Genomic DNA, 13645 nt, shown 5'->3' on the forward strand with positions numbered 1-13645 from the left:
ATGGATGCGCGATGGGAAGTAGCGTAGCACCAGCGTATGCAAATGTGTATATGTTTAAGGAGGAGAAGAGACTTTTCTTCGAGGATATGAACATAGCACAACACATACTACTATACTGTCGCTTTATAGACTACGTATTTATGCTGTGGACAGGTGGAGCAGAACTCTTTATAAAACTAATGGAAGACATCAATTTGAAAGCAGAACATATAAAATTCACATACCAGAATGATATGGCCAGTATGAACTACCTGGATGTGACAGTTAAAATTGAGAATAATAAGATCAGTACTACTCTATATTCTAAGCCGACAGATAAGAATACATTGTTGAGGGCTGATAGCCACCACCCCAAACCACTCATCAGGGGATTACCAAGGTCACAATTGATGAGGGCGGCGAGGATCCACAGTGACCATGACACATTGGATACAGAATTAAACAAAGTTGTGAACAGGTTCGCTGAGCGGGGATATGACCCAATCAGGTTACAGGAACAAAAACAGGAAGTCCTTAACCTCGAAAGAGACACACTGCTGAAGAAAACAATAAGGGACACGAAGGAAGTCATCCCGTGGACTAGTAAATTCAGCACCTGCAGTCCGGTGGTTCAAAGAGCAACCAAGGCGCTGTGGCCAATTGTGTCGACTGACAGCAAACTAAGATGTTTCAAATCAAAGAGACCGATGAATTGTTTTACGAGAGGTAAGAACATTAAAGACTATATACAGGGTTTGATACCAACTTCCCGATGAACTTCCTTACAAAAACATCTGGGTGCTATAAATGCCTGGGATGCACCACGTGTAAATCATTAGTAACAGGGTCTACATTTAAACATCCAAGCAAAGACCAAGTCTTCAGCATTCGCCATGTACTAACGTGTACAACATCGCATATGATTTATCTCATTACATGCCCGTTTGGATTAGGATACGTGGGGAAGACCACCAGGTACTTGAGACAAAGGATGGCGCTACACAGATCGGCAATTACAGCAGCTATTAGGAGTGGAAACTCAGACCAACCAGTAGCCCAACATTTCGTGAATAAGCAGCACCAGCTTAACGCGTTAAAATACATGATCATAGACCACGTCCCTGTGAGCCCAAGAGGAGGAGATAGAAACGGGAAGTTGCTGAATATGGAAGCACGTTGGATGTTTAAGCTGGAAACAATTCAACCGAAAGGACTTAATGAGCAAATCCTGTGGAATACCTTAACCAAAAAATAGCCCATGAAACAATTCTGTTACCTGTGGACAATTGCGATATAAAACCCTTTCCCTCTGTCTATGTATAGAGCACATAGGGTGGCGGGCTTTATTTCTCTATCCTAGTAGTACCTTAATAAGAGAGTTGGCCAATCTATGGTAACAAATATATGAGGAAATTCCTTTTGCATAGATGGTAAGGTAGTAAATAGTCTTTGGCCCTAACCCTCCATTCCCTTCGACCCCCCCCCTCTCCTCCCTCCCGTGCCCCCCCACACCACCCTTTTTTTCCCCCTCCTTGCCCTTCCCTGTCTTCCCCCCCCCCTCCCCCCCCCTTCTCCCGTTTTGTTTAACTCTGTGTAGCTTTCAAGTACAGCTTCTGCCCATATAGGAATGCACCAGATAGGTGGAAAATAGATACTATGTACTTCTAACCATATGGTAGGTCTTAGTAACCGCATGAAATAAGCCCATACAGTTAAAGGTCTAGTTGGAGCACTGTCTAGTCACATATAGATAATCAGTTCTATGTTGCACTATTTATACAATAGTTCTCACTTTCTCATTCATTCACAATCACTTTGCTTTGCAGAACCCGGCGCGCAAGCGCATTGGCAAGCGGCACGGGTTGCTATGGCTACCAGGCCGGGACCCAATCGTTACCTCACAACTGCGGGACACCGGAAGCGGAAGGGCGCCTACGCGTGACGAGGAGTCCCCGAGACGCCGGAAGTCCCCCAGCAACCGACAGAGGTGGCGGCGCGGGTGAAGCTCCTCCTCCCGTATAGTTACACGGGCCTTTAATAGGTAAGACTTTTTCTTTCCTGCACTACACACACCTTGACAAAGGGGCTACGGGCCCCGAAACGTTGGTTTCCGTGATGAAAATTTTAAATACACCATTAACACCCTAAGACCTGGAGTGACGCCGTTTTTTTCTGAATGCATATATAAATATATATATATATATATATATATATATATACACATACACATATATATATATATATATATACACACACACACACACACATATATACATATATACACACACACACAGGTATAGGTATTTACATCATGTTAATTTACACCCAGTCATAACAGTTGGTGCCGACAGGGTCACCCCCATACTACTGTGTCTCCCATGCAGTGTTTACTTTGGAAAAGCTTACAACTACCGACATGCTGACTGTACTGTACTTCATCTACTGAATCAAGTACCATCAGGAGTCGGCAATGCCGACAGAGGGATTCCCATAGCTGTTTGTGGCAGAGCACTCACACATGTCGACACACGTATACTAAATCGCTATAATGGGTAGATCTGACAGGGAAAACACAGAAACTGTTAACTCATTAACCACACTCTCATATGTATATAGTGCTTCATCTTTGCACCTATATTGCACTAAACCACTGTGCCCTCCCCCCCCCCCCCCCTCGTTTTACACTGTTAGCTGCCCAACAGTATTTTGGCGAGCCAGCGTCTCTGTGAGGAGAAAATAGCGCTGTATAGAGTTGTGAGGGCTAAGCCACGCCCCCTTCTCGGCGCGCTTACATTTTTATACTGGCGGGGGTCCGTATACAGTGCCTATGCACTGTATACATCTTTGCCAGGCTTTATTTATGAGGTATATTGCTGCCCAGGGCGCCCCCCCTGCGCCCTGCAGCCTTGTAGTGCCGCTTGTGTGTGGAAGCAATGGCGCGCAGCGCGACCGCTGCGTGGTACCTCCGAGACTCTGAAGTCTTCTGCAGTCACTGAAGTCTTCTGTTCTTCGTATACTCACCCGGCTTCTTTCTTCTGGCTCTGTGAGGGGGGTGACGGCGTGGCTCCGGGAACGAGCAGCTAGGCGAACCAAGTGATCAGACCCTCTGGAGCTAATGGTGTCCAGTAGCCTAAGAAGCAGAGCCCTTGAACTCAGAAGAAGTAGGTCTGCTTCTCTCCCCTCACTCCCACGATGCAGGGAGCCTGTAGCCAACAGGTCTCCCTGAAAATAATAAACCTAACAAAGTCTTTTCAGAGAAACTCAGGAGAGCTCCCCTAGTGTGTGTCCAGTCTCTCTGAGCACAGAGTCTAACGGGAGTCTGGAGGAGGGGCATAGAGGGAGGATCCAGTTCACACCCATTCAAAGTCTTATAGTGTGCCCATGTCTCCTGCGGATCCCGTCTATACCCAATGGTCCTTTTGGAGTACCGAGCATCCTCTAGGACGTATGAGAAACCACCTTTTTTGGCAGTCTGGACACCAATGCGTCAACTATGGGTGTGTTTCCCATTTCTTTCTATCCTACTCAGGGAAGGGGAATGCAACCAGAACCTTTCTTGGGATCTGGAATTTTTTCTCTGGGTTTTCCCAGGAATTTTCGTATATTGCATTTAATTCTTTAGACGCAGGAAAGGTTATCGAGGCTTTCTTAGTATTGGTGAAGTAAGCCTCCTCAACCTGCTTAGGTATTGTGTCAACAATATTTAACACATCTCTCATGGCTTCAATCATTAACTGCACCCCTTTTGCAAGAGATGCCGCCCTCCTCAGCACGTCCCCATCACCGTCTACTGTGTCAGAGTCGGTGAATGTGTCGTCTTGCATAATCTGGGCAAGAGCACGTTTTTGAGAGTGAGTGCCAGGGGGCCCTGAAAGTACCGACCCGGACCAAACAGCCATAGAGGTCTGTAAAACCTGAGTTGCATTTTCATTTTGTGCTAGTTTAGTAGAAATCTGAGAAATCATACTCTTGATAGAGGTTAACCATTCCGGTTCTCTTAATGGAATCTGTGCTAAACCAGAGCAATCCTGATTACATGGAATCATGTAACACATGGGAGTACATGGGATCATCCTGAGATGACATATCTTCCGCAGCATATGACACAGAATCCCTATACATGGCTTATGTGAGACAGCAAGCACACCCCCCCCCCCCCCCCACACACACACACACACACAGGGAAATGGCAGACAAGAGTTCCCCCCACTAAGAATGCCAAGAGAGACACAGAGTTTGGAGCCAACCCACACACAGCGTCTTGGGAGATAAGGACAACCCCTTACCAGCGCTGTGTACCTTAATAGGTTACACAGCCTAAATCACAGCTTCACCTCCCCCCCCCATCCCTTCTACAACCCCCTGGTACCGTTACAGGGCAGCTGGAGTCGATGTGGAGGGACCGCTCTCCCCTGTCAGTGTCTGCATGCAGGAAAGATGGCGCTGAACGCTGCTGGGTCCACTCTGAGAAGCTCCGCCCCCTTCCATGGCGCTGGCTCCCGCTTATATTTGAATTTTTATACTGGCCTGAGGTGAATTGCTGGCGGTGATCCGGGGTCCCCGACAGGCTGTGTGACCAGTTTAGAGTGTAGGCGCTGGTTCAGGGGGCCCCTCACAGCGCCGCACCATGTACCGCTGAGCCCCGGAGCGCAGTTAGTACTGCGCTCCCTACCCTGTTGCTGCCATCTTCACACCGGCTCCCCACTTGTCAGGGGGCCGGTGACTAACTCGCCACAGACGTTTTCTGGCTCTGTAAGGGGTTTGGTGGCATGCTGCCGAGGTGAGCGATCCCCTGTGGCGGCAATCGATCTGTCCCCTCAAGAGCTCAGTGTCCCGTCAGCAGAGATAGTGGCTCGCACCCCTCAGGGCGGACACTACTCCCCCCCTTAGTCCCACGAAGCAGGGAGGCTGTTGCCAGCTGCCTCCCTGGGCCTAAACTATGTTTAAAATAAAAAAACAAAACTTCTATGGAGCTCCCCTAGCTGTGACCGGCTCCTCCGGGCACATTTTCTAAACTGGGTCTGGTAGGAGGGGCATAGAGGGAAGAGCCAGACTACACTCTCAAACTCTTAAAGTGCCAATGGCTCCTGGTGAACCAGTCTATACCCCATGGTACTAATGTGGACCCCAGCATCCTCTAGGATGTAAGAGAAATTATATTTTATATGCACATTGGTCATTGGAAAGAACCTGCAAAGATGACTAATAAGTCTACTCTGTAGTCCATGAACCTAGTAACACAAGTTTTATTGTGGTGTAACTGTGCATTAAAAATTTGCTGCACTCTATTTTGTAGTATCTTAATTGACACCTTCCAACTGTCTCCATTCCACCAGGTTCATGCAATTTGCCACAAATCCACCATAATGCAGCACACAAGTTGGGGCACAGATCTACTGTAATGCAACACTCCTACACTGTAATGGAGTACACATCTGCAGTAAGATCAGTCCACAAATAATCTGTAATTAATCACAAATCCTTGAGCACACAGCCCCTTATGTAGCTATCACTGTGTTGGGGGAGGTGAAGCCATTTTTTTCGTAGTACTCATCCCTATTTTTCTCCCTAATGTTTTTTCCATGTTGGGAGGAGAGTAATTATATAATCAATGTGTTACACACACCCAACTCAGGGAGATTCCTAGATTCTCCAGGGAGAACACCACCATTTCAGGGATTCTCCTGACATTCAGGGAGAGTTGCAAGTATGGCTTAATTTAACACTTAGGGGGCACCCTATTAGCAGTGCAAACTTACCGCTGGGGCTATCCAATTAGCCCTGATAACCAGCACTTATTAGGGATTATGCTTCAGGTGCCTCAGCCTTAAAGTGCGTTATCAGGCTATTTTTATTGCCCAAAATATGATCGGGGCTAATTGGATAGCGCTGTTAGTCTCCTCCTCACCACCTTACCTAACTCAGAAAGCATTGCACTCTATTTCTAGGTTGTCTTCTTTCATTAATCAAACTGCAAAGCTTCACAATGTAACTTTGTATCCTTTTCTCCATGCAAATGTTTGAATAACTCAAATAAACTGTACAAAAATAAAATAAAAACTTAAATACAGCTGTGTTATGGCCTAAATTTGTTGCTTAAAAATGAACTCACCAGCTGACTAGTCAATGTATATACCCAACATCAGCTTTTACTCACTACTAAGCAAAGTAATTGACCCTTGTTTGTTGCCCACGTAAACACCTAACTGCACACAAGTACAGTACCTCCAACAGTGAACTTACATCCTTTGCATCAAGCAATTCTTTGCACTTCTCATTCTTTTTACTGTGAACATCAGGGTTAACGCAGGTATGATCTCTGCTAGAAAGGATAGTCATCCGTACACCTGAATAAACCGTCCTTCGTAGTTCCCTGGTAATCTGAGCTATTTGCTTGTGTGTTCGGGTACCAAAAAATATTTTGGGCACTCTCTGCCGGTCTACATTTTCCTTCTTTTTGCCATTTTGATCATTTTTGTCCTGGTTTTTGGCACACCCACAGCAGCAGAGACTGCAAGGTTCACAATTCTGAAATGAGAAACAGAAGATGATCATTGCCTTTATATAATACAGGGAACAATCTCTATTGTACAACAAAAAGGGATTAAAAGTTCTAGCATATACCATATCCTATTCAGATAGTAATAATGGACAAAATCCCTGTCCATTATATGTGGCGTTTAAGTAAAAATACAGCAGGAAAGTGCGGAAATTGTTTAAAAGAAGGAGTAGTACAGAATAACAGTCCTTGAGACATTTGCGGAAGAACCCAGTAGATCTACAGTAAGGAGCACATATTTTTTTTCACGTCCTATCTTTTTCCAGGACAGCTTTGTTGCTAGAAATAGTTGTAAAAGTGTTATATTGTGAGCAATCTGATTTATACATTTATTCAGTTGTCATAGGTCAAACTATGGGCCTGATTCAAATGTGACTCAAATGTCACAAAGACAGGGTGTTCAAAAATATGCAAAAGATGGAGGAGGCGTCTCATGGTTAAAAGCAGCCCACTGCCGGCTTCTCAGATCCTCTGCATGCATTATACTCCACCGCGCTAAAATCATCTGAAACCACAAAAAGCTTTGTACAAATGCGTGAAAATCAAATTAGCGTCCACTACTGAATCTGCTCCTATGTCAATAGCACTATGAGTGTTGACCTTCCTCCATCTCCCACTTTTTTCACACCATCTCTTTTATCCAATTATTTATAAAAAAAAAAAAAAAAAAAAACTGTACAGATTTTGTGAATACAGGCAACTATAGGCAAGTGAGATTATAATAAATTGTGAGTTCCCAAACAATTTAACATTCACCACCCAATACTAATAATTGTTTTTGTCCACATAACCATACCAGGATATTTCACACTATAGTTAAGGCAGTAATTATGAAATGTAACCAGTTATCCAAAATGCAAAAATACAATGTGAGCATGCAAATTTGTTGTGCTTTTAAAAAAAGAAAATAAAGTAGAGGCCAGAAGGCTAAGGAGGTATTATTTATTTATTAACAGTTTCTTATATAGCGCAGCATATTCCGTTGCGCTTTACAATTAGAACAGCAACTGGGCAAAAACAGACAGACAGACAGAAGTAGGTATTTAATTAGGGCAGTTTTATCCCCTATGCGAAAGATTCGGCAGGAGCGAAAAACATGTGGATCGGCGAATCCGCGTGTTTTTGCACCTGTGCTGGTGAAAATGCAGCCTGTTTTCACTCATTTTGAGGCAATGCCTTTTCGCAAAAAAAAAAATGAAAAGGCATTGGTGAAAAGGTCTTAAAAATGGGTGAAAATGGCCCGCAATTGAATGCACAGGGGAGCGAATTCAATAGCTCCAAAATTATCGGAGCTACCTGAATGCCCTCCTTAGGGGGAGGGGGGAGTTCAATTAGCCGTGGTAAATTTTTCGGTTTAAAAAAAAAAAAAAAAACGGGCTTTATCGCGATATTTTGCCCTATGTTTTTGGTTGCTTCTGGGCAGGTGAAACAAAATCCCAGATAATGGCGGCTATCGGTTTCAACTGAATCCCCCACCCAGAAATCAATTAGCAATAGTAATTTACCGCTGCTAAATGAATTCCCCCCTAAATGTAGTGTACAGCAATGGACAATGGCAGACATGACTGTGCAATATTCCACTATGTTTATCTATATGGCAATGTTTAATACGGACACAGTTTTGAGAATTATAAGCTGCATTCACAATATGTAGCTTGGATAGGTCTTCCAGCGATGCAAAAAAATATACAAAATGTAACAAATTTCTAAACAATTAGATTAGCCTCCGTAAATAAATGCTAAACCATGGCGTGTGCTACACCACAATACTAGGGATCAAGCTGTCTCTTAGCCTTTACTATGTGGAAAAGAAAGTTCAGATTACCCTCAGTCCCACTCAACCTTGTCCACCATTAAATATTACAATAAGCGATAGAATGGAGGTGAATGTGACCCTTCTAGAGCTGTCAGTCACAGGGATAAAAGGTTCACTGATGTGCCAAAGAAACAGCCCGTCAAATCGGATAAAGTTTCCTTCTTGCTGGAATTGTTACATTCCCCTCTCAAGTTGCGAGGAAAGGTAGGCTTCATTACGGTGTACTGCCACAATAAAAAGCCAGTTCCAAATATCCTGCTTTCTATATTGAATAATTAGTTATTCACTCAAAAGGATAAAAAGGACACATTATGAATGGAGTTCTTGTAAGTGGTGAAGGAGAAAAACAGCTGACCCGACGGTGTCCCTTTACATTCACTGCAATATCCGATTTGAACAAGGAAAGTAGAAAGCAAATTATATAATATGAATTTTACTCCTAAAGTCTTAAGTACGCAACAACTTTGGATCTCACTCAATAGACTGCAGGTTCTTTTTGGTAAATAAGTTCTAAGTTAAATAAATAAAAAAATAAAAAACAAAGCTGATTATTTAAAGGCTAGTAAAGGAACACGTGGCACATAGGTGCCGGTCCACTCAGATAATTTGTTACAGGATAAGATTTTATGGGGGTATTCAATTATGTCCGTTTTGCACTTTTCGCTATGCAATAGAAGGGGCGTTTTTTCGCCTAGGCAAAACATTCGTCAGGAGCAAAAAAAACATGTGGATCAGCGAATCCACGTTTTTGCACCTGCACTGGCAAAAGCACGGGCCATTTGACGATTTGGAAGCATTTTTCGCCAATGCCTTTTCACAAACAAAAAACAAAAAAAGAAGTGAAAAGGCATTCGCGAAAATGCCTTAAAAATGGCCGAAAATGTCCTGCAATTGAATACCCCCCCCCCCACACACACACACGTTTTTTAACCAAGTAAACTGGCTAATGTATGATACTAAAAGTCTGAAAGCAACTTCTAGGCTCATTACGTAACCTTAATTATCACATAATACACAGTCCTAATTTTAAATATCCACATTACCAGATCACTAATTACAGTGTAGTACGTATTTTTCTGTGAAGCTTAGGAAAATACTGTAAGTCCCTCACATTATATTACATACACACTAAAAAAGGATTATAACCTCAATAAGTATTATTTGCTTAATTCAGCATACACAGGGGAATGCATGCGATTGACACAGTTCTAGTTAATCCCTCCATGCAATCTATAAACTAATTTAAAGGCTGGGTACGTCATCTCTTTGTCTGTACTGTGTCTTATTTTATGGCCTTTCCAGGCATGACCACACCATCAATGATGTCAGACATATTCCTTGCTACTGGGCCATGTCCTCAATATTTTAGCTTGTGAAAGAAACTGTGCGTGAATTAGACTGACAGCAGGATTCTGGGACGAGATAAAGGCATTTTAAGGTAGTGAAGACACACAATGGCAAAGTACTGAATAGGGAGCTCTGCAAGCAGACATATGAGCACCATTAAGGCAACTTGGTAAATACCTGCAGTAATAAAATATGTATATATTCATGTCTAAGAAGTTAAAATAATAAGAATGAAAAAAAAAAAAAAAGGGCCAATCCCATCATACAATGTACATCTGCTACCTCTATTTTTGGTGTTATCTTAAATGATTCCCTGGTTCTGAAATACTGAAAAACTGAACAATAGAGCACCAGTCAGAGAGGGCATAAGGGCAGTCTATGTATTAACTGTATCTACTTTTGAGTTTATTTTTTCTGTTTTGTTTTCTTACTATACAGAAGAAAACAGGAATAAAAAATATTGTCAAATGACAGAAAATGGAAATCTACTTTACATTTTCTTTGAAAAGTCCATTTAGTAATATAAAGGTTTGGTAATAAAGCAAAAAAAAAAAAAAAAAAAAACCAAACAGAACCAGAAATTGTCCAATCAGACTTTAATGAGCATATTATAATAAAATATATACAAAATAGGCAGGTACAGAAAAGGGGATTTTGATTTGGAGAATTGCTCAGTCCTAGATAAATATCTGAAAATCAATAACCATGTTCCAAGTAAGGGGTAGGAGCCTGGTGAGGGTGCCAACCAACAAACCAAAAGGTGCCATACTTGGCAGCAAATGACTCACTACATGATATTGTGCAGGTATATGGTAAATACAAAGATGATGTAAAGTCTATGGGACTTAAAGTTGTCTTAAAAAGTTACAATTTAGTAGATTTAAAACACCTTAAAGATACTGTCCTATATATTACGGGAAAGAAAAATCAATGTTTAAAGACCCCTTTTCCATATCTGACTAAGTCACACACATATAGAAGTATCGCATATCAAATATCAAAGTGGTTTTGTCATATCGCATTGTGATTAAGACGCATCATGTGCGCAAAGAAAGGATGCTCTGCACAACTCACTTGCGCCAGGTGTTTTGCAGCTAGGTATATGAGGACACGTCTGTAGATAGAGTGGAGTGGACGGGATGGGGAAAGGAGGGACTCATTTGCTTAAAATGGAGTTTTTGGCAATTGTGCCATTGGCTTCCAGGATTTACTAGTACTGTATGAAAATATAAAGGAAATCAATGCCTCATAATTGTCAGTCAGACATGTTGTGAAGATAGAGTTGAGTAATGGTAGTAATTTTATGGAAAATGTAATAATCTTTTGACAGTAGCATACGCATAGCTACACCAGTTTACATTTGGGACAAATTCTGTCTCATCCTCTTCCCTATGTTTAAAGTGAGCCTGTGAGATATAGGGGTATATTCAATAACAGTCGGAAGCTGCCGTCTTGTCGGAAGGGGTTCCGACCTATTCATTACGGCCCCAATGCTGTCAGAATGCACGCTGATCGGCGGCTTCATCAGCGTGCATTGTCGGAAGCGGGGCCAAACCAGACAGGTTTTAGCCCCGTTTCTGACAATCTCAATCCGACTTTAAAAAAAGTCGGATTGAGATGAGGGTGCCGAGAGCAGGAGACGGGGGGAGCAGCAGGGAGAGCAGGAACCCAGCGGCAGCGTCCACCCGGTTCCAGCAAGCGAGGTCCCGCTTGCTAGAGCCGGGAGGATGCTGCCATGAGCCTCCAGTTACGCTGTTGCAGCCACTGCTCCCCCCGTTCTCTCCCCCCGTCCGCTCCGTCTCCTCTGCTGCTCTCCCCACCGCCGCAGACATTCCCCCCCCCTCCACCCCAGTGCCGCAGATAGCTCCCCCTGATGCCGCTGACAGCAGCAGCAGGTCAGGACACCGGAAACGACCAAATCCGACAGTCGGATTTGGCCGCTCTTTGAGTAGGGGTTGTCTGGTCCATTCTGGCAACTGCATGTCGGAATGGACCCGACTCATATTGAATATACCCCATACAGTGCACCCGGAAAGTATTCACAGCGCTTCACTTTTCCACATTTTGTTATGTTACAGCCTTATACCATAATGGAATAAATACCTTTTTTTCCCTCAAAATTCTACACACAATACCCCATAATGACAACGTGAAAAAAGTATCACCACTTTCCAAGTGAGAAACTTCAACTCTATCTCTTGTAGAGGTTCAAACCAATCTGATTGAAGGAACTGCAACACAACATTAAGGTCCCATGGTGCCACTGGATGCACAATGGAGGCTGGATGTGCAGAACCCCTTACACGAAGGTCTGAACCTCTGGCAGAGAGGCCAATTGTTTTAGGAAGAACACCGACAAGGCCGAAATCTGGACCTTGATTGATCCCCATCGGAGGCCCGCCTCCCCACCAGCCTGCAGAAAATGGAGAAAACGTCCTAACTCAAACTCCTCCGTAGGAGCCTTCTTGGATTCACACCAAGACACATATTTTCTCCAAATACGGTGGTAATGTTTCGACGTTACTCCTTTCCTGGCCTGAATAAGGGTGGGGATGACTTCCTTGGGAATACCCTTTCGGGCTAGGATTCGGCACTCAACAGCCATGTCGTCAAACGTAGCCGCGGTAAATCTTGATACACGTATGGCCCCTGCTGCAGCAGGTCCTCGCGAAGAGGAAGAGGCAGAGTATCTTTTATGAGCAACTCCTGAAGATCTGGGTACCAAGCCCTCCTTGGCCAGTCTGGGCAATGAAGATTGCTCGAACGCTTGGTCTTCTTATGATCCTGAGCACTTTTGGGATCAGCGGAAGTGGAGGGAAAACATATACCGACCGGAACACCCACTGGGCCACCAGCGCATCCACTGCTATTGCTCGAGGGTCTCTCAACCTGGAACAATATTTCTGAAGCTTCTTGTTGAGACAAGATGACATCATGTCTACTGGAGGAACTCCCCAAAGACTTGTCACCTCTGTGAAGATTTCTTGGTGTAGGCCCCACTCTCCTGGATGGAGATCGTGTCTGCTGAGGAAGTCTGCTTCCTGTTACATTGTCCGACTGGATCTGCACGGGATGATCTTGAAGAAGATGTACCGCTCGTTGAAGGCCGTTGGAAATGGCTCTCAATTCCAGCACGTTTATGTGAAGTCAGGCTTCCTGACTTGACCATTTTCCCTGGAAGCTTTCTCCCTGAGTGACAGCTCCCCAGCCTTGGAGACTTGCATCCGTGGTTATTAGGACCCAGTCGTGAAACCCAAACCTGCGTCCCTCTAGTAGGTGAGAACTGCGTAGCCACGTAGCCACCACAGGAGCGAAATCCTGGCTTTTGACGACAGGATTATCTTCCGGTGCATGTGAAGGTGGGATCCCGACCACTTGTCCAACAGGTCCCACTGGAATACCCTGGCATGGAACCTGCCAAACTGTATGGCCTCGTAGGCCGCCACCATCTTCCCCAACAACTGAATTCACTGATGGATCGACACACTTGATGGTTTCAATATTTGTTTTACCATTTTCTGGATTTCCAGAGCCTTTTCCACCGGAAGAAATACTCTCTGAACTTCTGTGTCCAGAATCATCCCGAGAAAAGACAATCTTGTCGTCGGTTCCAACTGTGACTTTGGATAATTTATGATCCAACTGTGTTGTTGGAGTATTGACAGGGAGAGTAAGATGTTTTGTAACAACTGCTCCCTGGATCTCGCCTTTATCAGGAGATCGTCTAGATAAGGAATTATATTGACTCCTTTTTGACGCAGGAGAACCATCATCTCCGCCATCACCTTGGTGAATACCCTCGGCGCCGTGGAGAGACCGAAAGGTAACGTCTTGAATTGGTAATGGCAATCCTAAACCACGAATCTCAGATAAGCCTGGTGAGGAGGATAAATGGGAACATGCAGGTAAGCATCTTTTATGTCTACAGACACCATGTAGTCCCC

The 13645-nt window shown here is 43.9% G+C and overlaps 1 protein-coding gene across 5 annotated transcripts in view; it reads right to left on the reverse strand.

Moving 5' to 3' along the window:
* The window catches only part of BRIP1 (BRCA1 interacting helicase 1), a 660079-nt gene that overhangs the window by 444677 nt on the left and 201757 nt on the right, over window positions 1-13645 (reverse strand). For all 5 annotated transcript variants that reach the window (XM_063954025.1, XM_063954024.1, XM_063954027.1 and 2 more), the window contains exon 7: window positions 6223-6507. In XM_063954025.1, the coding sequence (XP_063810095.1) occupies window positions 6223-6507 (285 nt within the window). The remainder of the gene's footprint in view (window positions 1-6222; window positions 6508-13645) is intronic.

This window comes from Pseudophryne corroboree, chromosome 2 (assembly GCF_028390025.1).
Source record: "Pseudophryne corroboree isolate aPseCor3 chromosome 2, aPseCor3.hap2, whole genome shotgun sequence".
NCBI classification, from domain to species: domain Eukaryota; kingdom Metazoa; phylum Chordata; class Amphibia; order Anura; family Myobatrachidae; genus Pseudophryne; species Pseudophryne corroboree.